We start from the raw sequence: 27,665 nt of genomic DNA on the forward strand, positions 1-27,665 counted from the left end.
CATGTTATCCACACCATCAGGGGTGTCTGCCCAACTGCAGATTTTGGTATCATCCACAAAGAGGCAAACCTTACCATTAATATCGCTTACAGAAATTTTCAAAAGAACTGGCCCAAGAATCGAACCTTAGGGCACACCACTGGTAACATCTGTTTCCTCAGAATGAGCTCCATTTACCACTACCCTCCATTCAACCAGTTCCTATCCCAGTCAATCATTTTAGGACCCATTCTGAGGGCACTCAGTTTATTTATTAGTCAGTTTATTAAGACAGAAAGAGGAATGGAACTCAAAAAGTCAATGTAAAACCTACCTTTCTCCTCCAGGAATGGGGCTGGTGCTGGAAGCAGGGGCTGCAAAAGGTCGCTGACATGATGAGGTTGTCTGCATCTCAGCCCTGAACAGAGTAGGGTTTGTTCCCATGGCGTTTTCAGACATTACAGCAGAGTGGCTGAAACCTTCAGTGTAAGGGGGCTCTGGAAGAAAAAAATAAATGACATTTGTCTAGTTTTTTTTTCAGTGACCTTTGCCTTTTTTCAATGAATTCTTGAGGCCACACCCACTTTTCTCAAAGCAGCAGCAGCAGCAGCACATACTGCTCACTGCAAAAATTTAGCACTGGAGCAGCTGTATGTGAAAGAAATATGGAGAAAAGCGAAGCTATGCGTGCCTGATCTCCTGCTCCCTTCTTAGCACGTCCTGCAAACTATTCTCAAGTCTAGCCACCAGCTGCATGTCACTCTGAAAAACAGTGAAGCTTGGCTTCTGCTCAGTACAGTAATGCAGGAAAAGAACACAGGTATTGAAGATATCACTACTCCCTGCTTGGCAAGTTTCTGGAATCAAGGTACTGTATTTGCTTACATGTAATGGCTTTATAAATCTTTGGATCTATCAAGAAAAGGGGGTTAAGTATTTATGTTCCTTCTACCCAACCACACGTCAAAAAATGTACTTGACAAGGCAGCAAGGAGGCAGCAGCAGCTGTAAGAAAAGGAATGGGGATGTATGGGGAAGAGAAGAGAGAGGCTGGAATTTGAGAAGAGCTTTTGCCAATGTCACTTGCCATCTTCCCCCTCTATATGTAGCCTGACCTAGCAAATATCATCATAAGGTTATAAAGAATAAAGTTATTGATGTAAAAATACAACCACAAACTAAAAAAAAGAAACAAAACCCAACAACATTCCCACACACTAAAAATAAAATAATAATAAAATGAGCTACCTATGCCCCATCTCCATAATGCTCATTGTCTGTTTTTCCAGTTGAAAAAAGAAAAAGGCATCCGATATTAAAAGCATTGCTTATAAAAGATAAAAAGACAGACAAGTGTTAGCAGCTATTGCTGCCCCATAAGAAGTTTCAATCCATTTGCCTCAGATGCTCATTTCTGCTAGTGTTACTGGCCCTGGCTACTCAGTACTGCAGGCAGTGTGTTGAACAGATTTTTCAATTAGGCATCAATTAGGAATGCCAACTGGATCCAGATTTACCCGAGAAGGCTGATCCAATCCTGGCTTTACAATTCAAACAGGTACCTTAAGTTTTGATTTCCCCATTGTATTTCCTATGAAAAGCAAGACTACAAGTCCCTGGATGCAATGCGGTAAACCCAAGACTGGATCAACCTTGTTGAGTGAATCTGGATCCAGTTGGCAGACTCCGTGTCAATGCAGTTCATACTAAAAGATTTAAAAATGTTTTTTTTCTTCCTTCGCAAAGGGATATTGTATAAAACATCTTATATGCCTAAACATGTACAAAGGTATTTATGTTTTTTATTTTTTAAAGAATAAACTCTCCTGTAATATTAACTGCTTTTTTAAAGAAAGTCATCAAAGGCAGAATACAGCAACTATAACTAAACACATACAATTTACAATATAGTGACAGTATGACCACCATAAAACACTCAAACACCAGCATGGCACACACTTAGAGCAGCAAAGTAAACTCAGGAGAATAATATGATTCAGCATCAGCCCAGGACACATTTAAACATTCAAGTAATAAAGGCACAATAGTGTCAGAGGTGGCTTGACCATTGGAACAACAGGAAAATACCCAAGGGCCATTGCAGTAGGGGGGGCACTCTCCCCTGGCCTCCATTTAGTTTAATCACTTTTGATAGGTGGTTAGGGGCCCAAGACCCTTAGTGCCCAGACCACTGACAGTCCATCCTTGCTCACTGTTACACACATGAAAACATCTTGACAGAAGGGATATACAGAAGTGAAACAAATAGACAAGACAGAATATAACACAGGAGCTGGGATAGCTGAAGTGGATGACTAATGGGAAAAATTGCACAAACAATCAAATAAGGCGTGTTCAATGGATCTTAGAATGCAATTGCTAAGCTAGTTCTGCAGCGCTGTGTATAGCTAATCTCAATCAGGGGATGTGCAACTAGTGGGAATAGGCACATAGTAGGCATCTTGTTTCTAGTTATGTCGGCCTGTTTTCCCAAATTTTGGACTTTTTAAAAATCTTGTTTCACAAATCTGTTTGTGATCTTGGGCAAGTCCCTTAACCCTCCATTGCCTCAGGAAGGCCGACAGTCGCTCAAAAGCGCATGGTTCGGGAAAAGGTATCTTGCAAAGATACCTCACAAACAGGGAAGATAGGGTTTCTGGATAGTGAGGTTACACAACAGACCGTGGTAGGCCAGGTGCCCTTAAATACAACTAAAGATCAGACAAAAGATGTCAAATCAATAGTGTCAGGTACTAAGCATCATGCAAATAAGAACAACAAACATACTCTGAAATGTCTATATGCAAATGCTAGGAGTCTAAGAAATAAGATGGGAGAGTTGGAATATATTGCACTAAATGAAAAATTGGATATAATAGGCATTACTGAGACCTGGTGGAAGGAGGATAACCAGTGGGACACTGTCATACCGGGGTACAAAGTATATCGTAATGATAGGGTGGACCGGACTGGTGGAGGGGTAGCATTGTATATTAACGAGAGCCTTGACTCAGATAGATTACAAATTCAGCAGGACACAAATCACACCTTTGAATCACTGTGGGTTGAAATTCCATGTATAAAAGGGAAAAAAATGGTGATAGGAGTGTACTACCGTCCGCCTCGCCAGGATGAGCAGGTAGACACAGAAATGATAAAAGAAATCAGAGACGCGAACAAAATGGGCAATGCGATAATAATGGGTGACTTCAATTATCCAAATATAGACTGGGTAAATGTAACATCGGGACACGCTACAGAGATACAATTCCTTGATGAAATCAAGGACAGCTTTATGGAGCAACTGGTGCAGGAGCCAACGAGAGAAGGAAAAATTCTAGACTTGGTCCTTAGTGGAGCGCATGATCTGGTGAGGGACGTTATGGTACTGGGGCCGCTTGATAACAGTGACCATAATATGATCAGTTTTGACATCGACCTTGAAGTAACTGTACACAGAAAGTCAAATACGTTAGCGTTTAACTTTAAAAAAGGAGACTATGATAAAATGAGAAGAACGGTAAAAAAAAATCTTAGGGGGGCAACTGAGAGAGTAAAAACTGTACAACAGGCGTGGACGCTGTTCAAAAATACCATCCTGGAGGCCCAGGCCATACATATTCCGCAAATTAGAAAAGAAAGACGGAAGTCCAAAAGACACCCGGCCTGGTTGAAAAGTGAGGTGAAGGAAGCTATTAGGGCTAAAAGAAACGCCTTCAGAAAATGGAAGAAGGAACCGTCTGAAAATAACAAGAAACAGCATAAGGAGTGTCAAAGCAAATGCAAGGCGCAGATTAAGAAGTCCAAGAGGGAGTATGAAAAAAAGATAGCATTAGAGGCAAAAAAACATAGTAAAAATTTTTTTCGGTATATTAAAAGCAGGAAGCCGGCAAAAGAATCGGTTGGGCCGCTGGATGACCGAGGGGTAGAAGGGGCGATCAAGGAAGACAAAGATGTAGCGGAGAGACTGAATGAATTCTTTGCTTCGGTCTTCACCGAGGAAAATTTGGGTGGGATACCGGTGTCGGAAATGGTATTTCAAGCGGACGAGTCGGAGAAACTTACTGACTTCACGGTAAACCTGGAGGACGTAATGGAGCAGTTCGGCAAACTGAAGAGTAGCAAATCTCCTGGACCGGATGGTATTCATCCTAGAGTACTGATAGAACTGAAAAACGAGCTTGCGGAGCTACTGCTAGTGATATGCAACTTATCCTTAAAATCGAGCGTGGTACCGGAAGATTGGAGGGTCGCCAATGTAACGCCCATTTTTTAAAAAGGCTCCAGGGGAGATCCGGGAAATTATAGACCGGTGAGTCTGACGTCGGTGCCTGGGAAAATGGTAGAGGCTATTATTAAAAACAAAATTACAGAGCACATCCGAGGACATGGATTACTGAGACCAAGTCAGCATGGCTTTTGTGTGGGGAAATCTTGCCTGACAAATTTACTTCAATTCTTTGAAGGAGTGAACAAACATGTGGACAAAGGGGAGTCGGTTGATATTGTGTATCTGGATTTTCAAAAGGCGTTTGACAAGGTACCTCATGAAAGGCTACAGAGGAAATTGGAGGGTCATGGGATAGGAGGAAATGTCCTATTGTGGATTAAAAACTGGTTGAAGGATAGGAAACAGAGAGTGGGGTTAAATGGGCAGTATTCACAATGGAGAAGGGTAGTTAGTGGGGTTCCTCAGGGGTCCGTGCTAGGACCGCTGCTTTTTAATATATTTATAAATGATTTAGAGATGGGAGTAACTAGCGAGGTAATTAAATTTGCTGATGACACAAAGTTATTCAAAGTCATTAAATCGCGACAGGATTGTGAAAAATTACAAGAGGACCTTACGAGACTGGGAGACTGGGCGGCTAAATGGCAGATGATGTTTAATGTGAGCAAGTGCAAGGTGATGCATGTGGGAAAAAAGAACCCGAATTATAGCTACGTCATGCAAGGTTCCACGGTAGGAGTTACGGACCAAGAAAGGGATCTGGGTGTCGTCGTCGATAACACACTGAAACCTTCTGCTCAGTGTGCTGCTGCGGCTAAGAAAGCGAATAGAATGTTGGGTATTATTAGGAAAGGTATGGAAAACAGGTGTGAGGATGTTATAATGCCATTGTATCGCTCTATGGTGCGACCGCACCTTGAGTATTGTGTTCAATTCTGGTCGCCGCATCTCAAGAAAGATATAGTAGAATTGGAAAAGGTGCAGCGAAGGGCGACTAAAATGATAGCGGGGATGGGACGACTTCCCTATGAAGAAAGACTAAGGAGGCTAGGGCTATACAGCTTGGAGAAGAGACGGCTGAGGGGAGACATGATAGAGGTATATAAAATAATGAGTGGAGTGGAACAGGTGGATGTGAAGCTTCTGTTCACGCTTTCCAAAAATACTAGGACTAGGGGGCATGCGATGAAACTACAGTGTAGTAAATTTAAAACAAATCGGAGAAAATTTTTCTTCACCCAACGTGTAATTAAACTCTGGAATTCGTTGCCGGAGAAAGTGGTGAAGGCGGTTAGCTTAGCAGAGTTTAAAAAGGGGTTGGACGGTTTCCTAAAGGACAAGTCCATAAACCGCTACTAAATGGACTTGGAAAAATCCAAAATTCCAGGAATAACATGTATAGAATGTTTGTATGTTTGGGAAGCTTGCCAGGTGCCCTTGGCCTGGATTGGCCGCTGTCATGGACAGGATGCTGGGCTCGATGGACCCTTGGTCTTTTCCCAGTATGGCATTACTTATGTACTTATGTACAAATTTAGATTGTGAGCCTTCCTGGGACAGAGAAATATCCAGAGTACCTGAATGTAGCTCGCCTTGAGCTACTACTGAAAAAGGTGTGAGCAAAATCTAAATAAATAAATAAATTTAACATGTAGAAATCAACTTAACACACAATAATCTCTAATTTATCGAGCATTAAATTGATTTGAATGCACTATGCATTACTAGGTCAATATTCAGCCCGTGGCAGTTAGTGCTGAATATCCAGGTATCACATGACTGCCGCTACTTATCTGGGTAACATAGTAGATGACGGCAGAAAAAGACCTGCACGGTCCAGTCTGCCCAACAAGATAATTTCACGTGTGCTACTTTTTGTGTATACCTTACCTTTATTTGTATCTGCCATTGTCAGGGCACAGACCGTATAAGTCTGTCCAACACTAGCCCCGCCTCCCAACCACCAGCCTCGTCTCCCTCCACCAGCTCTGCCTCCCAATCTCAGCTAAGCTTCTGGGGATCCCTTCCCCGTGAACTATATCCTTGATGTTATACACACATTTAACTTTAAAACACGACGATGTTATACACATCTATATATATAAAAGGCAACCCCAACGTTCTGAAGCCTCCACGGAAGTTGAGGCGCCCGAGATATCCGGTGTGCCCTGGAGTGTCTGCACCGCCCTCGCGTCAAAACGTCATGACGCGTCAAAACGTCATGACATCGAGGGCGGAGCTATTGACACTCGAGGGCCGAAACGGCCCACAGCGAACAAGGCAAGTAGCTTCGAGGGACGGAGGGAGGGCGAACAAGGCAAGTAGCTTCGAGGGACGGAGGGAGGGGGCCCCTTGCTAGCGCCCGTTTCATTCCGCTCAGAAACGGGCATTTTTTCCTAGTACTTGTATAAATTTAAAACACTTGCCCAGTCGCCTGTATATTGTGTTTTCCTTGTGTGATGGATACTTGGCAGTTGCAACTGGGAAGTGGGAGGGAGAGGCCCTATTTGCTAGCTGGCCCAGGGGTCCAAAAAGTTGGGATCCACTCCTGCATGGCAGGGGGGAAAAACACCACAGGGAGCTTCTCTTGTAAAATATGTTTTGCAAGCACCCACAGGTCTGCAAGATTAGGAGGAAGGTGAAAATAGCTATATCACAGTTTGTGTTACTTCTGTGAAGTGAAAAGTTTTAATTAAAATATAAATTATACAGAGATTTAAAAGAATGTTGTGATACAGGTAGAGTTAATTGGTTACTCTTTCAGCATAAATCTGTACTATTTTGCATTATTGAGTAGTTGGTGTTTCAAATTGGTCTCTAGTAGCACAGTCGAAAACAAAGTTGATCACCTTGTTATGTGCTGTGGGTACTACTGATATTCAAACAGATAGCCAGAGAACTACCCAGATAAAGTTAGGAGAGTCTTTTTGTTGTCCAAACTTTATCCAAACAGTTACCTAGTTAGTACTACTACTACTTACCATTTCTATAATTAGTAGACTGAATATCACCGCTAACCAGGGCAACTCAAGGCAGTGGCATTGCCAGACCTGGTATTTTGGGTGGGTCCAGCGTTAACTTGGGTGAGGTACACAGGGGAAGGGCAGATTCTGGGCTGGTGTAGAGAGAGTGAGGGGAGTGAGTCATCGCTTTTGGGTGGGCCTGAGCCAGGAATAGATGGACCTGAGTGTTTTTTTCCTCATTTGAAAACTATAGAACTTAAGGTGGTAAATTCCAACATCAGTGTGTTTGTTGCCAAGCTCAATTTTTGTTTTGGATAGGCCTGTGCCCACTCTCTGTATGCCAAAGACTCATGGCTCCACCTAGACTCCACCCCTAGAACACCCTGCCATTGCCCACATAGTGCCAAGACAGACTGAACTTTTACTTGCACTATCTGGCTAAGTGCTGCTGAAAATCCAGGTATGACCCAGTGAGCAAGATTTATTTAGAATGGAGTAGCTCCTGTGTGGATAAAGCGAATGAGCTAAACAAATACTTCTCTTCAGTGGTCACGGAAGAAACTCCTGGAGAAGGACCGTGGTTGGCTGCCAAGAGTAAATCTGGGAACGAAGTGGATATTAGGCCGTTCACGGAAGAAAGCGTTTATAAGCAGCTTGAAAATCAGGTAGTGGACAAAGCTATGGGGCCAGATGGGATACATCCCAGGATACCAAGGGAGCTCAGAGAAGTCCAGGCGGGACCAATTAAGGATTTATTTAATAGATCTTTAGAGATGGGAGAAGTTCATCAGGACTGGAGTGGGAATAGGGAAGAAGTGGGGAAACTACAGGCCGATATGCCCCACGTTGGTGGTAGGAAAAATAATGGAGTCGCTGCTGAAGAAAAGGATAGTTGACTTTCTAGAAGCCAATGTGTTACAGGATCTGAGGGAACACGACTTTATGAAAAGAAAATCCTGCCAAACGAATCTGACTGACTTCTTTGACTGGGTGACCAAAGAACTGGATAAAGGACATGTGTTAGATGTAATCTACTTAGATTTCGGCAAAGCCTTTGATACGGTCCCTCACAGAAGACTCAAATAAGCTGAGAAGACTGAACTTAGTACCAAAAATGGTGAACTGGATTGGAAACTGGTTGACCAATGGGTAAGAGGGTGGTGGTAAATGGAATCTGCTCAGAGGAAAGGAAAAGTGAGCAGTGGAGTGCCTCAGGGGTCGGTGTGGGCCGATTCTGTTTAATATATTTGTGAGAGACATTGCTGGAGGGTTAGAAGGAAATGTTTGCCTTTTTGCGGATGACATGAAGATAGCCAATAGAGTAGACACCCTGGAGGGTGTAGAAACCATGAAAAGGAATCTCCAAATGTTGGAAGAATAGTCAGGTGTCTGGTAGTTCAAATTGAATGCAAAGAAGTGCAGAGTAATGCACTTGGGGTTCAAAAATATCTCTTACTAGATAGGAGAGGGGACTGATAAGCTCGGATCAGGAGAGGGACCTTGGGGTGATGGTGTCTGAAGATGTCAAGGTGATGAAACAATGTGACAAGGCAGTGGCCTTGGGCAGAAGGAAGCTAGGCTTGTATAACCGGTAGAAAAAGGAAGTGTTGATGCCCCTGTACAAGTTGTTAGTGAGGCCCCACTTGAGTATTATGTTCAGTTTTGGAGGCTGTATCTTGCTAAAGATGTAAAAAGACTGGAAGCAGTTCAAAGAAAAATGACAAAAATGGTATGTAGTTTGTGTAGCAAGATGTACGAGGACAGACTTGATGACCTGAACACGTAAACCCGGGAGGAAAGGAGAAATAGGAATGATATGATACAGATGTTCAAATATTTTAAAGGTATTAATCTGCAAACAAACCTTTTCCAGAAATGGGAGGGTGATAGAACTAGAGGACATGAATTGAGGTTGAAGGGAGGCCGACTCAGGAAAAACGTCAGGAAGTATTTTTTCACAGAGACGGTGGTGGATACTTGGAATGCCCTCCTGTGGTAGGTGGTGGAGATGAAAACCATATTGGAATTCAAAAATGCGTGGGATAAGCATGTAGAAATCCTGTTTAGAAGTATTCAATCCAAAGAAGCTTAGCGAAGACTAGGTGGTAACACTGGTAATTGGGAAGCACAGCCGCTACTGGGCGGACTTCTACAGTCTGTACCTTGATCGTGGCTGGATAGATTTGGATGGGCTGGAGTGGAGATTTTTCAAGGCCTTCGATAACAACTTCAGAAGTTTTAGAACAAGGACAGTGCTGGGCTGACTTCTACAGTCTATGCCCTAAAAATATCATGGACAAATCAAGATCAGGTATACATATGTTGTATCACCTCATACCTTATGTAATGAGTTTATCTTCTCGGGCAGACTGGATGGACCATACATGTTGTTATCTGCAGTCATCTACTATGTGACTATGAATATCGGGATCTGCATATTTTAAGGCATGCCAACAAATGCAGAGCTTCAGTGAATGGGTGATCAGTCACTTCACAGATTAAAAACTTGGGAGGAAAACAAGCCAGGATTTCACCCGATTCCTGAAGAATAAGTAATCTTGTATTAGGCCAAGTCCTCTAAGGTGCATAGAGAAACCCTTATATTCTGGGCCATTTCCCGTAAGGGTCTTGAAGATCAGAGAAAGAGTTTTGAAGTTATGTTAAATTCGGGCAGAACTCTGTTAGGATCTGTTGTTAAGTCTAATCCAGAGGTTTGCAAACCTTGGCTCACGACCCCAAATGCAGTTACAAAATTTTCATCCTGGGTCGCATGCAGGTCTGCACAGCAAAGAAAAATGTACATACAGCCAGCACCATGTGGCCAGCAGCAGCACACAACAAGCCTGCACTTTCTTTTTTAGCATGTGCCTATAATATAAACAACACAAAGCCATTTACTGTTCTGCTCAAGGCAGACCCTATCTCTAGATGGATTAGGTGTCTGCCTAGGGTAGTAGAGTTTGGGGGCGGTGGCATGGCTCCAGCGAGATTCTTCTCCCTGCCAAGCCTGCCGCTGCCCCTACTACTTTCTCCCATGCTGGCTTCAAGTTAAGGAAGAGTGAGTGCTGTGAAGGCCCATAAGCACAGGCCCGTATTGGAGCGCTGCCTTGTTTCCCCCCCCCCCCAAGGCAGACCTCCTGTCAGAACAGGGTAGTAAACTGCAGTGCTTCAGTACAGGCCTGTACTTACAAGGTCTTCACAGTGCTCAATCTTCTTTAAGGACCAGTGCAGGCGGAGGACAGTGGCTTGGAAGTGGGGAGCGAAAGGGGGGGGGGGGAAGAGATGATGGATGCAGGGTAGATGAAAGGAAGAGGTGATGAGATGCTGTCCAGCTGGGGGAGATTGGGGAAAAGAGATACTGGCAATCTAAGGGTGGATGGGCCTTAAGCCTCCAATGAGGGAGGTGCATGGATGAAGGTTCACCTAAGGTGTTTGAAATCTTTGGGCTAGTCTTGTATTTGCCATCTGGTGCTTCAGTGTTCCTGGCTCGACCAGCTAATTTTCGCTCACTGCCAAAATTTCTCTTCCAGTAATCAGTGTTCCCAACCCAAACCAGTTCTTCCCCTTCTGTGATCATTACTGCCATTGTCAGCCCTGGTCAGTTCTCTCTCTTTTTACATCTGATCATGCCACCCCCCAAGTTCTGCAATCCCTTCCCTCACTGCCAATCATGTCACCACTCTGGAACTGCTTTCTCCCAACATATACCCCAAAGATCACTACAATTACCGGCTGGACTAAGGCACTCCTAACTTGTTCTAATTAGGCAGAGCGGGACACCTCTGAAAAGAATTCTGGGGTTAAAAGAGATGGGGTGAGCTTGGGTAAGAGGAGGAGAGGGTGTCAGCCTGGCAGGAAGAGAGACATAGGGTGAGTCTAAGGAAAGTGAGCCTAGGGGGCTGAAAGTAGATGAGTCTGGAGGGAGAAAGAGGTGAATGAGCTTGCAGTGGTGCTTGGCGAAGGGATGAATCTGGGGATATGCCCCAGTGCATAAGAGAGAGGGAATAAACCTGTAAGGGATGAGAATGTGGGGATAATGAAGGGGAAGAATGGATAAGTGGTTGAGTCTGGAGGAGAATGAGAGAAAGTGAGTAAATTGTGGGGAGGGGGAGGGAAGAAGAAATGAGTAACTGAGTTTGGAGGAGGCTGTTAGTAAGAGAGCAAGTTTGAACCTGTTGCTTATGAGGCAGAGAATAAGCCTGTGGCAATTAGAGTGACAGAGAGGGGAGGGATGGGAAGAGATTTCCAATCACACCTTCCTCCGTTTTATATATATCTGCACACACAGATCCTAACTACGCACTTGTTGATGCTCCTTTACTCATAGTCCCCACCTCTAACCTGCAAGCCACTATGTTCCAGGCATCAGATATTACTTAAAAAATATAAATTTACACATTATATTTTACTGAGTCTTTAGGTAACACAGTGAAAGTATGATTAATAATTTGCTACTGTTACCATGTAGATCAAAGTGAATCTTCAGCTGCTAAAATGGGGTTACAGTGGAAGAACGTTTGGCAAGCACTGTTCTACTCTGTAGCAGGCAACTTTGCAAAATTACCTTTTAAGAGACTTAGAAAAACCAGTCCGGAAAACAAGACTATAAAAAGCCAGAGCTAAAGTCCATTTGATACTACAATTCAAAAGCAGCAGCTTTGGACTGTCTCCATCACCACCCCAAGGAAATACTCTTTGGCCTGCCAACATACACACTTGAAAGCCTCTACAAATTAAATCAGTGTTAACCCAGTCATCAGCTGGCTGAAAGGTTAAAGACATTGCAAGAACTATCTTAGGGCCTCTTTTGTTTACAGTATAGAGTTGGTAGCATTAATTATTCAATCATATTCATTCAGTGTTTAGTTCGATACCGCAGTATCATAAATGCATTATCTTCATGTTTCATTAATATCACAATCAATATTTCCTTTTACTGTTTCATTTAAAATCATTCTAAATGAGATTATTAACATGATTGATTTTGCACAATATTTTAAATACATTTTCAATCTTGTTTTCTGGTTTTTCACAAACTTATTGGCTATTTTTAATTTTTTCTGTTTTTTTATGTTCACTCTCATCATCATATATATAGACCCAAGAGGGTTCTGCTACATCACATTTCCCACAGCGCACGTTTTACATCATACTACCCGAGGTATTTTATAATTATTTCATTAGATTCTTATTTATAAAATGAGTCATGTACAACTTTTAATTGTGTATGGCTAAGTCACCATATTGATGTGGTAATCAGCAATACAGGCAATTAAGCTTTTCAGAGATAAGTATACATAATGATATGGTTTTTGTTTTCATTCATCTATTACCTAATACTTCATTTTCATGGTTCACATTCTGTTATATGGTAATTTTTTACGAATGTATATGCTCACATTTTTTATTTTTTAGTTATACATATATATCATACATATATTTTCTTATTCTTTGGTCCTAATATGAATACATAGATAATGTTTATTGTTTTCCAATACATATTTATGTATCATGCATTGCATATTCCATGCGTTTTAACAATCTATATTTGTTAATATATATATTTTTTAAATAATTTTCACATACTTTTCAAATAATTTTTCATATTTAAGCTAAGTCTTCAGATTATGGTGTTGGCATATATGTTTTTTATTTCCATTTTTATACAATTTCATATTCATTTATGATGTACTATTAAGCTCTCGATGTTTATGTGTCATTCTATCATATACAATATAATTATTTTTAATGTCATGTTTTATTTGTTCCATTGTTTTGTTTAGGTTGTAAAAGACCCCTGAGGCAGGCCTTTGGGCCGAAACACGGCCGTGTCGGGTCATTTTTTATATGAATAAATACATTTTTTGGTATCCTCATTCGTTCTCCTCACTTTTTTGTCTCATATCTCATGGTTTCGTGAGGGTTTTTACCTCCTTTTTGTTGTGGCAAATGAGAGGAAGCCCATTCATTTGCTGCAAGGGAATCTGTAGTGCAGCTTTGTAAAAGAAGCCCTTAATTTCTTCCATGAACATTTTGAAGTTTACAATTTATAAATGCAGTAGAGCTATGCAAACTGAAGCCAAAAAAAATGCAAAAGCAGCCCAGACATGAACCAGTCTGGTACGATAGGCATATCCTGAAAACCAATGTCAGCAATCTTCGTGTACCTCTAAAACCTGCTCCCCAAATGAACAGTTAAAGATTGCAAAAAGCCACTTTACCATTAACTCGCTAATCAAGGAGTTGGAAAATGGCCCATTATTTGTCTAGAAATAAAAAAGAATACATTAAAACAAGACAGAAAAGAATCTAAAGTGATGCCTTTTTACTGGACTAATACAGTTTTGGATTGGGATTTTTTTTTTTTTAGCTCATACTTTTCCCAGTAGTTACTCAAAGCACATTCAGATACAGTAGGTATTTTCCTGTACCTGGAGGGCTTCAAAATTTTAGCAGCCCTTTTAATAAAGCGTGCTGTTAGCGCATGATCATGCTAACAGCTAATATCAGCCACTGCAGTTAAAATACCTCTCTTAGCGCAGGTTGGAACAGTGACAGGGCAGGTATGGGTGGAAACTGGGTGTGGACTACACATTGCAGTTGGTACACAGAAATTAGCGTGCACTTTCAAATACACAGTTAGTACAGGTGCATTTAATAGCACCTCAAGAGGTAATGTTAGGTGCGTTCACACTAATCACACTGGACATTAATGGGCAGTAGGGAACCCGTCTCTGCCATAACTGCAAATGGAATGCTGGATACGCTCCCAACAGTTACCACACAGCCTTCGCAATTACTATGTGCTAGTTTTTACAACCTAACATGTGCAAAAACCTACCACACTTAGAACATAAGAACATGTCATACAGATCGATGGGCTATCTAGCCCAGTATCCTGCTTCAAACAGTGGCCAATCCAGGTCACAAGTACCTGGCAGAAACCCAAAGAGTAGCAGGCTTCTATATTACAAATTCCAGGGATAAAGCAGTGGCTTTCCTCATGTGTATCATAATAGCAATTCATACATTTTTTTTCCTCCAGGAAGTTGTCTAAACCCTTTTTAAATCCAGATACACTAACTGCTGTTACTATATCGTCTGGTAATGAGTTCCAGAGCTTAACTATTTGTTGAGTGAAAAAAATATTTTTGCTTATTTGTTTTCAAGTATTTCCATGTAACTTCATGAAGTTGCCCCTAGTTTTTATATTTTTTGAAAGAATTGATTTACATTTACCCATTCTACTCCATTCAGGTTTTGTAGGCCTCTATCATATTCCCCCTCAGCCATCTTTTTTCCAAGTTGACGAGTCCTAACCTCTTAAGCTTTTCCTCATATGAAAGGAGTTCCATCCTCTTAATCATTTTGGTTGCCCTTCTGTGAACCTTTTCTAATTCTGCTATATATTTTTTTCAGATATGGCAACCAGAATTGAAAGTAATAATACTTTAGTAAATGGGCCCACAAGTTTGCACCTGAGGAAACAGAGGGTTAAGTGACCTGCCCAATATCACAAACAGCATCAGTGAGATTTAAACCCTCGCTTTTTTGGTTCTCAACCCCTGGTCTACTTTTTGGAAGCTAAACCCTCCATCCTCAGATCAGGATAGTATTTGCCTATGCAAAAATAAAGCTCAACATTCAGCCAGGGCCAGTGGTGTGCTGGAGCGGGCTCTCATGGGCTCGCGAGAGCCGTCTGTTAAGTTTTTAAGAATTTTGGGAGCCGGTTGTTAAAGTAGGCCTCCCCATGGCTACTTTAACAACTGACTCCCAAAATGTGGGCTTGGGCTCCCTCTTGAATTCTCTTTTACTTTGCTGGCAGTGATGCTGGCCCCACCAGCTAAGTAAATAGACTGCTGCTGCTCCCTGCTCCTTGTTTCTGACTCTGAGCATCAGGCTGGGACTTTTCATGCAAGCCCAAGAAGGTTCCATCATGCTGCTCAGAGCCAGAAACAAGCAGCAGAGAATGGTGGCAGTCCATTTATTGGCTGGTGGGGCTTGGCAAAGGTATGCCTAGCGTGCCCGCACAAGGGAGGGGGGAGAGAGGCATGTATTCCTCCCTCCCCCCTAATTTCAGGGCCGGCTATGCCCGGAGAGAGAGTCCGTTGTTAAAAATTTACCAGCACACCCCTGGCCAGGGCGGTTGTTTTTTTTAAAATGCTGGCTGCCGCAGCTGAATTAAATCTAAACATTTGGCACCACTATCTGGATAGCAGCCGGCGATAAAGCTCTGGATTCATCAGTGACTGGTACCGTATTTTGAGACCACTATCTGGATAGCAAATGATTGATGTATGAGCACATACATGGCTACAGTATTTCACCTAGTATCATTTATACCACACAATGCTGAATGTTTCTCACTATCGCCCCAATACACTGAGCTCAAGCACATCTTGAGGCATCTAAAACCTGCAACAGAGGGGAAGATGAAATGAACTGCAAGGTGACAGTGCATATAGGATCACCAGATCCAGTAACACTGATTCCACCTTCACTTGAACTGAGGAACAGTATACAGCACTGGAAATGGAAAGGTGAAACCATGTCAGGAAGAGGAAGAACTGAAACTTGCAAACCCCAAAGCTGCAGGGTAAGCATAGGCGTAGTTTGACTGTTTCATTTGGGGGGGGGGGGGGGGGGCAAAGAATGGGCAGAGCATATTAGCATATCATTTGCATATATACATATGCAAATGATATGCTAATATGGAGGAAGGAATTGAAATTTACAGGCAAAATATCACAGATGCACATTTCAAAAAGCTGACACATTTTAATTAATAAATTACGAATAAAATACTTTTATCTACCTTTGTTGTCTGATCATTTAGTTTTTCTATTCGCTTTGGTCCCAGTGTCTTCTGTTTTATGCAGTGTCTTCTTTCCAGTAGGCTTCCCTCTGCTCCCCACCCCTCCCAGTCCCATCCATCTCTTGCTCCTCCCCTCTGCTCCCCACCCTCCCAGTCCCATCCATCTCTTGCTCCTTCCCTCTGCTCCCCACCCCTCCCAGTCCCATCCATCTCTTGCTCCTTCCCTCTGCTCCCCACCCCTCCCAGTCCCATCCATCTTCTGTTCCTTCCCTCTGCTCACCATCTCTCCGTCCCATCCATCTTCTGCTCCTTCCCTCTGCTGTGCCTGACCTCTCCCAATTCCATCCATCTCCTGGTCCATCCCTCTGCTCCCCACCCCTCCCAGTCCCATCCATCTCTTGCTCCTTCCCTCTGCTCCCCACCCCTCCCAGTCCCAACCATCTCTTGCTCCTTCCCTCTGCTCCCCACCCCTCCCAGTCCCATCCATCTTCTGTTCCTTCCCTCTGCTCACCATCCCACCGTCCCATCCATCTTCTGCTCCTTCCCTCTGCTGTGCCTGACCTCTCCCAATCCCATCCATCTCCTGGTCCATCCCTCTGCTCCCCACCCCTCCCAGTCCCATCCATCTCTTGCTTCTTCCCTCTGCTCCCCACCCCTCCCAGTTCCATCCATCTTCCTTCTACTGCCCCCCCCCCGCGAGGTCCAAGATCGTGACTCCGTTTACCCCCTCTCTTCCTCCCTCCCTCCGGCGCAGGCAACAGTCTTCAGCTTTTTCAGCGTTCCTGGCAGCGGTAGCGATGTACACGCTGCCTTCGGTCTGCCCCGGAAGCCTTCTCTTCAAGTTCCTGTTCCCACCTATGCGGGAACAGGAACTTGAAGAGAAGGCTTTGGGGCAGAGCCGAAGGCAGCGTGTACATCGCTACCGCTGCCAGGAACGCTGAAAAAGACTGCTGCCTGCGCCGGAGGGAGGGAGGAAGAGAGAGGGGTAGACAGACACGCTCCTCTCCATCCGCTTGGCTTCCCTGCCCTCTCTGTCTGCGTCCCGCCTTCCTCTGACGTCAGAGGAAGGCGGGACGCAGATAGAGAGGGCAGGGAAGCCAAGCGGATGGAGAGGAGCGCGTGCCTGCATGTGTTTTTTTTTTTAAACTAATGGCGCGGCGGCACCTCGTCGTCGTTTGGGGGGGCATTGCCCCCCCCCCAGTCTACGCCTATGAGGGTAAGAAACTACTATACCTAAGAAGTAATGGTAGGTGGCAACACTTTTCTAAGAGTACCAAGGCATCCCTCTGCTGACCAAGCATGATGTCCTAGGAGATGTGCTGTCTGCCAGAAGCCAATTATCTAGAAACTGCAGACACTCATCTAGCCTACAGACTATGGGATGACAACTACTATTACTCTTCACAACCGTACAAAGATTTTTCAAGATTGGTGTACAAGAAATGTCGCAAAGGTTAGAGCGAAAACTACCTTCTTTCACAGTTACATCAACAAAATCAGTCAGCCATAGATTATACTCTGCTGAACAAGGATTTAAACACAGTTTCCCTTGCTGAACCTTACAAGATTCTAAATAACCTCCTGTACAGAGACAGGCAGGGACATTATCCAAGCACAATATCCTACAACACTCAACGGAGTTTTGCTACATCAACATCAGAAGGGATATAAGACAAAACATGACTCACTTCTACTTTTTGGTAATTACTTAATGAGTTGCTCAAGGCCTCCACTTTGTGCTATAAATAAGAAGTCAGATATCTTGCACCTGAAATGTTTACTGATTGATCGGGGACAACCTCTGAAGCATCAATGAGCTGTTAACAAATCTTAGAAAATACTTTTCTGCTAAATCTGGTTGGTGGAAGAAAAAATTTACTCAACTGAATTTTCCTCTTCTTAAAACCTGATAGCCAGTCTAGACTAGTGCGTTATGTCCCCCTATCAACAGATGGAGGTAGAGGAAAAATAACCCCTGAATATTCTAATGACATTACTGGTATAACAGGTAGTGCAGCCAGGATCCTATCAGCATGCTAATGTCAAAGAACATAAGCCATACTGGGTCAGACCAATGGTCCATCTAGCCCAGTATCCTGTTTCCAACTGTGGCCAAGCCAGGTCACAAGCACCTGGGAGAAACCCAAAACGTGGCAACATTTCATGCTACCAATCTCAGGGCAAGCAGTAGCTTCCCCATGTCTGTCTCAATAGCAGACTATGAACTTTTCTTCCAGGAACTTCTCCAAACCTTTTTTTAAACCCAGATATGCTAACTGCTGTTAATACATCCTATGGCAAAGAGTTCCAGAGCTTAACTATTCGTTGAGTGAAAAAATATTTCCTCTATTTGTTTTAACAGGAGTATAAGACAAATGCAAAGCTATAAATAATAGTAGAAACAGATAAAATACTTGAGAAAAAACCTCAAATACCTTCTGAGACACCTCTACAGAAGTGAAACTCTTTACAAACTGGTAGCAGACAAAGAATGTAAGGATGGATCCTGAACTGATCTAGCAGGATTCAAGGAAAGGAAATTATCAGGTAAGAGTACAATTTCACCTTTCTTATCAACCTTCTAGATCAGACCAGACTAGTGGGATGTACCAAAGCTTATCTCTCTGGGTGGGAGAAAGACAAAGGTCCCTTCAAAATGGCCCTGCCAAAGAAGCAGATGCCCCTGAAACAATTACACAACCATAACCACCGATGGGTAACTACTGAGGCAACTAACCTGGAGGAAATGCAAATCAAAGCGTACCACTGCCCAAGCTACATAACCTCCACAGACCACCACCTGCATCCCAAGGGCCAAGAAACTAAAGGCCTGTTTAAGGAGAAGCTCTACCTTTTTGTCATGAGCTTCTCTAAGAGAAGAAATTCCTTCAACTGGAATTGTGGTTCTTTTCGTCATCCCCATCACTAAGGCATCCACACTTTTGGGACATGAAAAAGCCAGTCCAGATCCACCCAGGGAAATAGGTACAAATTATAGATAAATCTGCAACCCCTGAAGACCAAATCTGGGATTTCCCATTTTGCAAAGATCATCTGCGACAACGCTCTGTGAAGCAGAAAGGCCTTAATAGATTTTCTCAGATCCTCCACAAAAGGATCACCATAAGAAGTCTGCTCCTGAAAAAAAAAAATGAAGATATAAAGGGAAGACAATTTGGTCAATAAGTGATTCTAACTTCTGGTGAAACAGAAGAACCATTAGGGAATTGTCCCCTTCCTCTGGGGACAGTTCTCCAGACTCTGATAAGGAGTCCCCTGGAGTAAGGTCATCATCATCTGGAGTCTTTCTGTAGAGGACAAGGGTTGGATTATTTATTTATTTATTTATTTGGACTTTGCTCACACCTTTTCAGAAGTAGCTCAAGGTGAGTTACATTCAGGTACATTGGATATTTCTCTGTCCCAGGAGGGCTCACAATCTAACTTTGCACCTGAGGCAATGGAGGGTTAAGTGACTTGTCCAAGATCACAAGGAGCAGCAGTGGGATTTGAACCAGCCACCTCTGGATTGCAAGACCAGTCCACTAACCACAAGTCCACTCCTCCACTCGTGCTGATTAGTGCTGATTGATGTCCGGATGCCCAATCAGAGAATCTGGGATGCCTACTATGATCAGAAGGGTCCTCAAAATGATCCAGGGCTCAAATCAAACCCTAAGACACAAGATTTAGATGTCCTATACAGGGCAGGCAGCTGGAGCCCAGAAAGAGCCTGTTTAAGGAACTCAGACTGCCTGACAAAATTAAGGCCCTAGAACAACTGTGGCCTCCCTTGGGCATCTCCTATAGGACTAAGGAGTAGTTCCTGATCCGTAAAGGAGTGGAACATGATCCTTCTCAGAATCATGGTCCACTGACATAATGGCTGCTGTTCCCACCGAAAATTGAAGTACCAGAGTGGGAATGGAGGCCTCCCCTGAATGCTGTGGCTCAGGCCAGGATGACTCTGTGGTAGTCCTCAAGTCCATAAAACTCTCTTGAAGCTCCTGCATTACATCTGGGGCTACCGGCTTCTACAAACCCCACTGTGTCTGCCCACTGAAACAAGTTACAGTAAGAAAAAAAAAGGCTCTAAAACTAACCACTGCTTCAAATTGCTCTCCTCTTAAAGTTGCATGAGGGCTGGGGAATTCTCCAGTTCTAAATTCTTATTATTTTAATTCTGAAGGAGGAAAGGCGAGAGGAGGTAGCTCCTATGACAAGGCACTGTAGGAACCTATGCCAGATAGCTTCGCTGAGCAAAACCCTTGGACCAAGGCTACTTTGGTCTAAGGAAGGGCAGTGAACTTCTTTGGGCTCAACTAGGAGAAGCATCATAATCCGACTCCTAGGAGTCTACATTGGCCAGCCTCAAGCACTGGACACAAACTGCAGCGTGCAACCAGAGGGGTCAGGCCTGTTACCACAAAAGTCTGCTGTACCAGTTTGACCTCCACCATTTGCTGGAGGCAGAGAAATTCTAAAGGATCCTGGCTGCACCATTTGTTATATTGGCAATGTGATTAGAATCTTCTCTGCCTCCATCTGCTGGGAAGAGGATACCCCACCAGTCTGGAGTAGTTTAACAGGATATTAAGGAATGATCCTTTTTCAGCTGTAACAATTTTTATCTTATACTTCGTAATGCAAATTCTCCACTGCTGCCTATTTACGTCCTGGATTCTAAGTGTAACCTCTCTAAATTATGACACACTTGCTTTCATTTCCGAAGACAGTCCAAACAACAAGGATCATATGTTTTCCTCTTTGCAATAAATATATATTGAGCAATAGCATCTAATATTTTAAGAATAGCTTGGTCCCAGCTGCAGACTGTAATCTCTACTTCCTCCAATGACTGATCACTAAGAGGCAGGTGCACAAAGGTTCCCCAAAGAATCGCTCTGTATTTCCACCTCAGTAAAAAATCACCGATTAGGAAATACAGAGGGATTCCCTAAGCAAACTGTATGCAAATGAGCTGGTCACTCCTTTTGCAATCAGCTCATTTGCATGTAATGGGAAGGAAGTCACTCTGCCAGATGCACATGCTACAAACGGCTTCCCTACATGCAGACAAGTTGAGTGTATGACAGCTGGGGTAGTTTTTTTTTTTTTTTTAAACTTCCGCAGTCATGTTGCTGATGCCGGGAGCCTGCTATATGGGTGTATGGGTGCCTTCCAGTCTCCTGCCTGTAGAAGATAGGGGAGGGGGGGGGTTGCAGATCCTGAATGGAGCAGCTTTCTGCCTGTAGAAGTTGGGGGGGGGGGGGGGTGCAGATACCAAATACTGGAGCAGCTTTTAAGTGCTGATGTTGGCCCTTTAAAGCAGGACCTTGCATTCTTCCCCTGCCTAGCCCAGTCTAGCCTAGCGCCTGCAGTTTGGTTTGCTGTTTGAAAGGGTGTTTTTGTTTTCTTGACTGGTGAAGGGTAGGCAGGGCTGTTTCTCCCCGCGGTTCCTTCTCCTCTTGCAGGAGTGACAGAGAAGGCAGCTGTGGAATACTTGCTATGAAGAACAACTATCGGGACTGACAGCTCCAGATCTCCCATTAAATTTTCCACAGTAAAGGTAGGGGCTGCTTTAGTGCATCTTTCGGAAAACAGCTGTCACCATTTTGCATGCACATTTGTATAGTAATTAACTCATTATAATAACTTTGCATTCCGTTTTTGTTAGCTGCTACCGTGACAGGAAAAGAGCTTGCAGAACGCTATTGTGCATGTCTCATTGTACTCCTTGCTCGCTAAATCGGCTACAACCAGTTTAAAAGCCACATTGTTGGCTCGTTAGTAGTCTTAGGGTCAGGTGCACTAAACCTATCAACTCTTGTCTATGAAAAGATGAATGTCAATTTCACCCCTTCTCCAAGTTTTAGACTTATCTAATGAACGCATCCTATCAAAAAGTGGGAAGACATGCTCAGACCAAATTAGTGGAGACATTGAGCCAGGGGCGGGCCTGGATGGGCCCAGGCCCAGCCACTTTCCCTCCAGGCCCGCCCATCCAACATCTTGCTGCTGTCGCGGAGCTGCCTGTGCGAACGGCAGCGCTTTGCAACGGGCGAAGAAGTAAATGCAGCGGAGCCTGGGGAGACGAATTATTTTAAAAGGCAGGCAGGAACGCAGCCAACACTGCTTCCCGCCACGCTGGTGACTGGCGCAGGGAGGAGACTTCTCAAGCCTTGGGGGCCTCCAGAAGATTCTTCAGCTGGCAGGGCCCAGAGATCTCCGCCAGCCAAGGTATTTATCTTTATGGGAGGGGGATGGACAGAGAGGAAATATGTGGGTCATGCCCAGCCAGTCCACCCCCAGGCCCACCCAAAAATTGAGGTCTGGCTTTCCCCACTCATCTTCCAAGTCATTCAACAGATGTCCTTGATGTTAATTAGAGGTTCTGATTTAGGTGTTAATCAATGAACACCAATAAATTACCTCTGATGTAAAAGAATTAGATGTTTAGGGCCAAAGTCTATAAATGTCACCTTAAAATTGGTGCCGAAAAATCACGAGCTTAGAATAATTCTATAAACTACGCATACGCGCCATTCCTGCAACTAAAATTTAGGTGCACCCATTTAGGCCACCTAAAACCAGTCCTAAATACCTGCACCTAAGTTAGGTGCAGATCAGGTGTATTCAATAATAGTGCATAGTGCATTTTTAACTGCATGCATTAGAATTTACACGTACCACGTTGTAGAATATGCCTAGAAAGTTGAGCGCATAAATTCTAATTAAAGCCAATTAGTGCCGTTAATTTGTTTTTCAGTGTCAATTATTGGCATTGATTGGTTTTTTAGTCAATTAAGTTGTGTGCGCAAATTGCCATGTGACCAAATTAGTACGCATGACTTAAGGCGCCATATGTACCACTTACCCTGGCACTGCCTTATGAGTTTATATACTTTGCTGGATTTCTGAGGCTGAACAGCTAAGATTAAAGAACAGTAATAGGTATCCAAAGTGGACAGATGTTTACTTAAACCTCCAGAAAAAAACAGCAGAGATTTCAAGGAATTATTACATTTCATTGATAGTAATTAAAAAAAAAATAAATAAACAAAATAAATGAAGGCAGACCCTGCCTTTAAAATTAATTCCAAAGTAATCACCGTTTAAAATGGTTGTAAATAAATACCACAGATAAACAAATCTAAAGTCAATCTTGTTCACTGAACTCCATCCAAATTCTTCACATAGCAGGAATTGTAATGCCCAACTCCTACAAACAAGGCAAACACAGGAAAGGTAGGAGGTTCTATGCAGAATAAACACAGTACAAGTTCAGCACATCTTCAGATCTAGCTTGACAAATTATATTGCCTTTTTTCTGGCTTCAATGAGTGGTGGAGGGGTACACCTTACCAAAACATTTCTTGCTGACTAATTTTACTTGCATTTGGATTTAGCTCATATCTCTTCAGCAGTAGCCCAAGGGGTTTGCATTCAGGTACAGTAGATATTTCCCTGGACTGCTTACAACCTAATGGCTCTTTTAATTGAATGGGCTTCCTCTCACTTGCCGTGCAAGAATCACTAGCATGGCTTTGTAAAAGAGATCCTAAGTTTGTATCTAAGGCAATGGAGAGGTAGGGGGGTAATTCTGTAACTAGGATCCTACCAGGCATCCATTCTATAAAGCAGTGGTTCTCAACCAGTCTGTTGGGACACCAAGAGGTGGAGAGGTGTGTCACAAAAAAAAAAAAAAAAAGGTGTACACAGCAAGCCTATGTTTCCTTTACAACCACAGTGCCTGAAAGCTGGGGAGACCACTATTCTTGAGAGTCAGGTTCTTAAAATCCCCGTAACTAGTCCCTATTTCTGCTTCTCCACTACCCCCAATAATAACTGCTGTCTCCAGCCCCAACTGAAAATGTTGCAGGTCTGCTGTCCATAGGTTCTGTTTGCTATATAGTTTCTGAGTAGCATATGTGCAGATTTTTGTGTTGCTTCATAGTACTTGGCACTGGAGGGATTCTGTGTTGCTGTTACTGAGGTGGCACCAGAATCTGAATATATATGTTTTGTTGTATATAAGTAAGAAATCTGGGCCTGATGTGTTGCATACAGTTTTTTGACACGGGACAGGCAAATTCATATTAACCTTATAGTTAAACAAATATTTAGGCATGATTTTTTCAGCTGTGAATGTTAGTGTTCGTGTGCCACATACATGAAACACTAACACAGTAGCAAAATACTAGCATAGTAGCAAAAATGTGTCCCTATATTAGGCACAAGTACTTATGCCAGCCATATAGCTTGAGTGTGTGTATCTAAGCTCCAGGAATACATATACAGAATAGTGTTTAGATGGAACTTGGCTATTTATGCCTTTATTCTGAATATTTACCTCTGTAACTGGTGTTAGTGTGTAAATGTGGCTAACCCAAGATCACAAGGAGCATCCATGCGATTTGAATCCATGCTTCCCTGGTTCACGTTCCTCTGTTCACTCCTCCACTCCAGTAGCATGTCATAGAATAATCTCTCTCTGTCAATAGCTTATGGATGCTGCCACAGATGTAAGTTTCCCTGCAGGTCTTAAATGGGGTGAGATTGCCAGTGCCACCCCTTGCCATCCCAAGGGTTACGTGACTTCCCCAAGGCCACAGAGAGCTGCTGTGAAATTTGAACCTAGACCCTCTGGTTCCCAGCGAAGGCTACTCTTCTGCCCTCATAGAATAATATACTATAATAAATATGCAGATCAAAGCCATTCTATGCACTCACCATCCGTTTTCTGAATAGTGGTTAGTGCAGCAGCCTGAAAACCTGTGAAACTGGGTTTGATTCCCACTGCAGCTCCTTTTTTTTTTGTTACATTTGTACCCCGCGCTTTCCCACTCATGGCAGGCTCAATGCGGTTTACATATTGTATACAGGTACTTATTTGTACCTGGGGCAATGGAGGGTTAAGTGACTTGCCCAGAGTCACAAGGAGCTGCCTGTGCCTGAAGTGGGAATCGAACTCAGTTCCTCAGGACCAAAGTCCACCACCCTAACCACTAGGCCACTCCTCCTTGTGACTCTGGGCCACAGGTACAAAATAAGTACCTGTATATAAAATGGAAACTGCTTGTATTGTAACCACAGAAAGGCGGTGTATCACGCACCATCCCCTTTCCTTTACAACTTTATTTTAAATTTAAAAAAAAAAAAAAAAAAGATTGCTTCTTGTGAATCACTCATACCTTTAAAGACAACTTGGAATCATAATTCCCAAACCCTGTCCCCCCAGGGTACACATACTTAGTTCCTTGAGTCTCATTTCATAGGGCTCATTGAATAAATAGATAATGAAGCATCATGGAAGTCCTTGTCTGGACTACTTCTGTTTACTCTCTTTCTATTTTTTTGGACATATGGACTCCAGAACCAGCCCCAAGACTCGAGATCTCCATTGATTTGTACTTAAGTACTATCACCACCCCTATTTCCTATGTTCTCGCTGCTGGTTTTCTAAACTACTTCAAGCTCGTTGGTTATGATCGGTGCAGCAAATTTCTTCCTTTCTGCTCTGCAACTGGAAAGGCACATGGAGGCTGCTGGTGGCCCTGTGAAGAAAGTCATCACTGGATATGATCACCTAGAGATTTCTCCTCTGTTTCATACCCATCAATATATCCCACCCCTCTACTCTTACCCCTCTGATTATATACTGCTGTTTTGGATTACTACACCCCAAATTCATATCTGCACTTGTTTTGCATTAAATCTTAGTTGCCGCATCTCAAGGTGCCTTAGATAGTTCATTTTTTTTCCAGCTCTACCTATCATGGCAGCACTTCTAGGAGCTCTCAGTATCACCTGCTAAAAGACAAAGGGGTCGGTATTCAAAGCTATTTAACCGTCCAGAAACAGCTCCAACATAAAACTGACCACAACCTCTATCAACATAGGGTCAAAGGAGGATGGAAGGAAATTACAGACCAAGGGATCGATCACATGTCTCTCCCCTTGCACACCTGGGAATTTCTGGAATTTCTAATGCTTTCTTGTATCACCATTAACCCTAGTGTCCTCTGCTCAGAAGACAATGGGTTAAATGGGTTCACATTTCTTTCCAGAAGATGCCTTTATACCCATCAGGGAATAAACTCAACTGAGTGAGTCAACCAACATTTTCTGAGTAACAGAGGAAGCCATATAAACCTCTGCATATGTTCTTAATTACGGTATGCTTTGTAGGATACAAAGACTGAGGAGCTAAGGAGGACAGCAGTTACAGTGCAGAACTGTGTAGCTATATATTTTAGGTGGGTGTAAAGTTAACACCTCATAATGTTTCAGTTCTATGGAATGTAAGCATTTTTTTAAAGCGTAAGTGGCTATGTACAGTGGTGGAAATAAGTATTTGATCCCTTGCTGATTTTGTAAGTTTGCCCACTGACAAAGACATGAGCAGCCCATAATTGAAGGGTAGGTTATTGGTAACAGTGAGAGATAGCACATCACAAATTAAATCCGGAAAATCACATTGTGGAAAGTATATGAATTTATTTGCATTCTGCAGAGGGAAATAAGTATTTAATCCCTCTGGCAAACAAGACCTAATACTTGGTGGCAAAACCCTTGTTGGCAAGCATAGCGGTCAGACGTCTTCTGTAGTTGATGATGAGGTTTGCACACATGTCAGGAGGAATTTTGGTCCACTCCTCTTTGCAGATCATCTCTAAATCATTAAGAGTTCTGGGCTGTCGCTTGGCAACTCGCAGCTTCAGCTCCCTCCATAAGTTTTCAATGGGATTAAGGTCTGGTGACTGGCTAGGCCACTCCATGACCCTAATGTGCTTCTTCCTGAGCCACTCCTTTGTTGCCTTGGCTGTATGTTTTGGGTCATTGTCGTGCTGGAAGACCCAGCCACGACCCATTTTTAAGGCCCTGGCGGAGGGAAGGAGGTTGTCACTCAGAATTGTACGGTACATGGCCCCATCCATTCTCCCATTGATGCGGTGAAGTAGTCCTGTGCCCTTAGCAGAGAAACACCCCCAAAACATAACATTTCCACCTCCATGCTTGACAGTGGGGACGGTGTTCTTTGGGTCATAGGCAGCATTTCTCTTCCTCCAAACACGGCGAGTTGAGTTCATGCCAAAGAGCTCAATTTTTGTCTCATCTGACCACAGCACCTTCTCCCAATCACTCTCGGCATCATCCAGGTGTTCACTGGCAAACTTCAGACGGGCCGTCACATGTGCCTTCCGGAGCAGGGGGACCTTGCGGGCACTGCAGGATTGCAATCCGTTATGTCGTAATGTGTTACCAATGGTTTTCGTGGTGACAGTGGTCCCAGCTGCCTTGAGATCATTGACAAGTTCCCCCCTTGTAGTTGTAGGCTGATTTCTAACCTTCCTCATGATCAAGGATACCCCACGAGGTGAGATTTTGCGTGGAGCCCCAGATCTTTGTCGATTGACAGTCATTTTGTACTTCTTCCATTTTCTTACTATGGCACCAACAGTTGTCTCCTTCTCGCCCAGCGTCTTACTGATGGTTTTGTAGCCCATTCCAGCCTTGTGCAGGTGTATGATCTTGTCCCTGACATCCTTAGACAGCTCCTTGCTCTTGGCCATTTTGTAGAGGTTAGAGTCTGACTGATTCACTGAGTGTCTTTCATACAGGTGACCATTGCCGACAGCTGTCTGTCATGCAGGTAACGAGTTGATTTGGAGCA

The 27,665-nt window shown here is 43.4% G+C and overlaps 1 protein-coding gene across 2 annotated transcripts in view; it reads right to left on the bottom strand.

Moving 5' to 3' along the window:
- Positions 1-27,665, bottom strand: part of TNS3 (tensin 3) — a 1,051,445-nt gene that overhangs the window by 85,063 nt on the left and 938,717 nt on the right. For both annotated transcript variants that reach the window (XM_030209265.1, XM_030209274.1), the window contains one exon: positions 314-476. In XM_030209265.1, coding sequence (XP_030065125.1) covers positions 314-476 — 163 coding nt within the window. The remainder of the gene's footprint in view (positions 1-313; positions 477-27,665) is intronic.

The sequence above is a fragment of the Microcaecilia unicolor genome, chromosome 1 (genome assembly GCF_901765095.1).
Source record: "Microcaecilia unicolor chromosome 1, aMicUni1.1, whole genome shotgun sequence".
Classification (NCBI taxonomy): domain Eukaryota; kingdom Metazoa; phylum Chordata; class Amphibia; order Gymnophiona; family Siphonopidae; genus Microcaecilia; species Microcaecilia unicolor.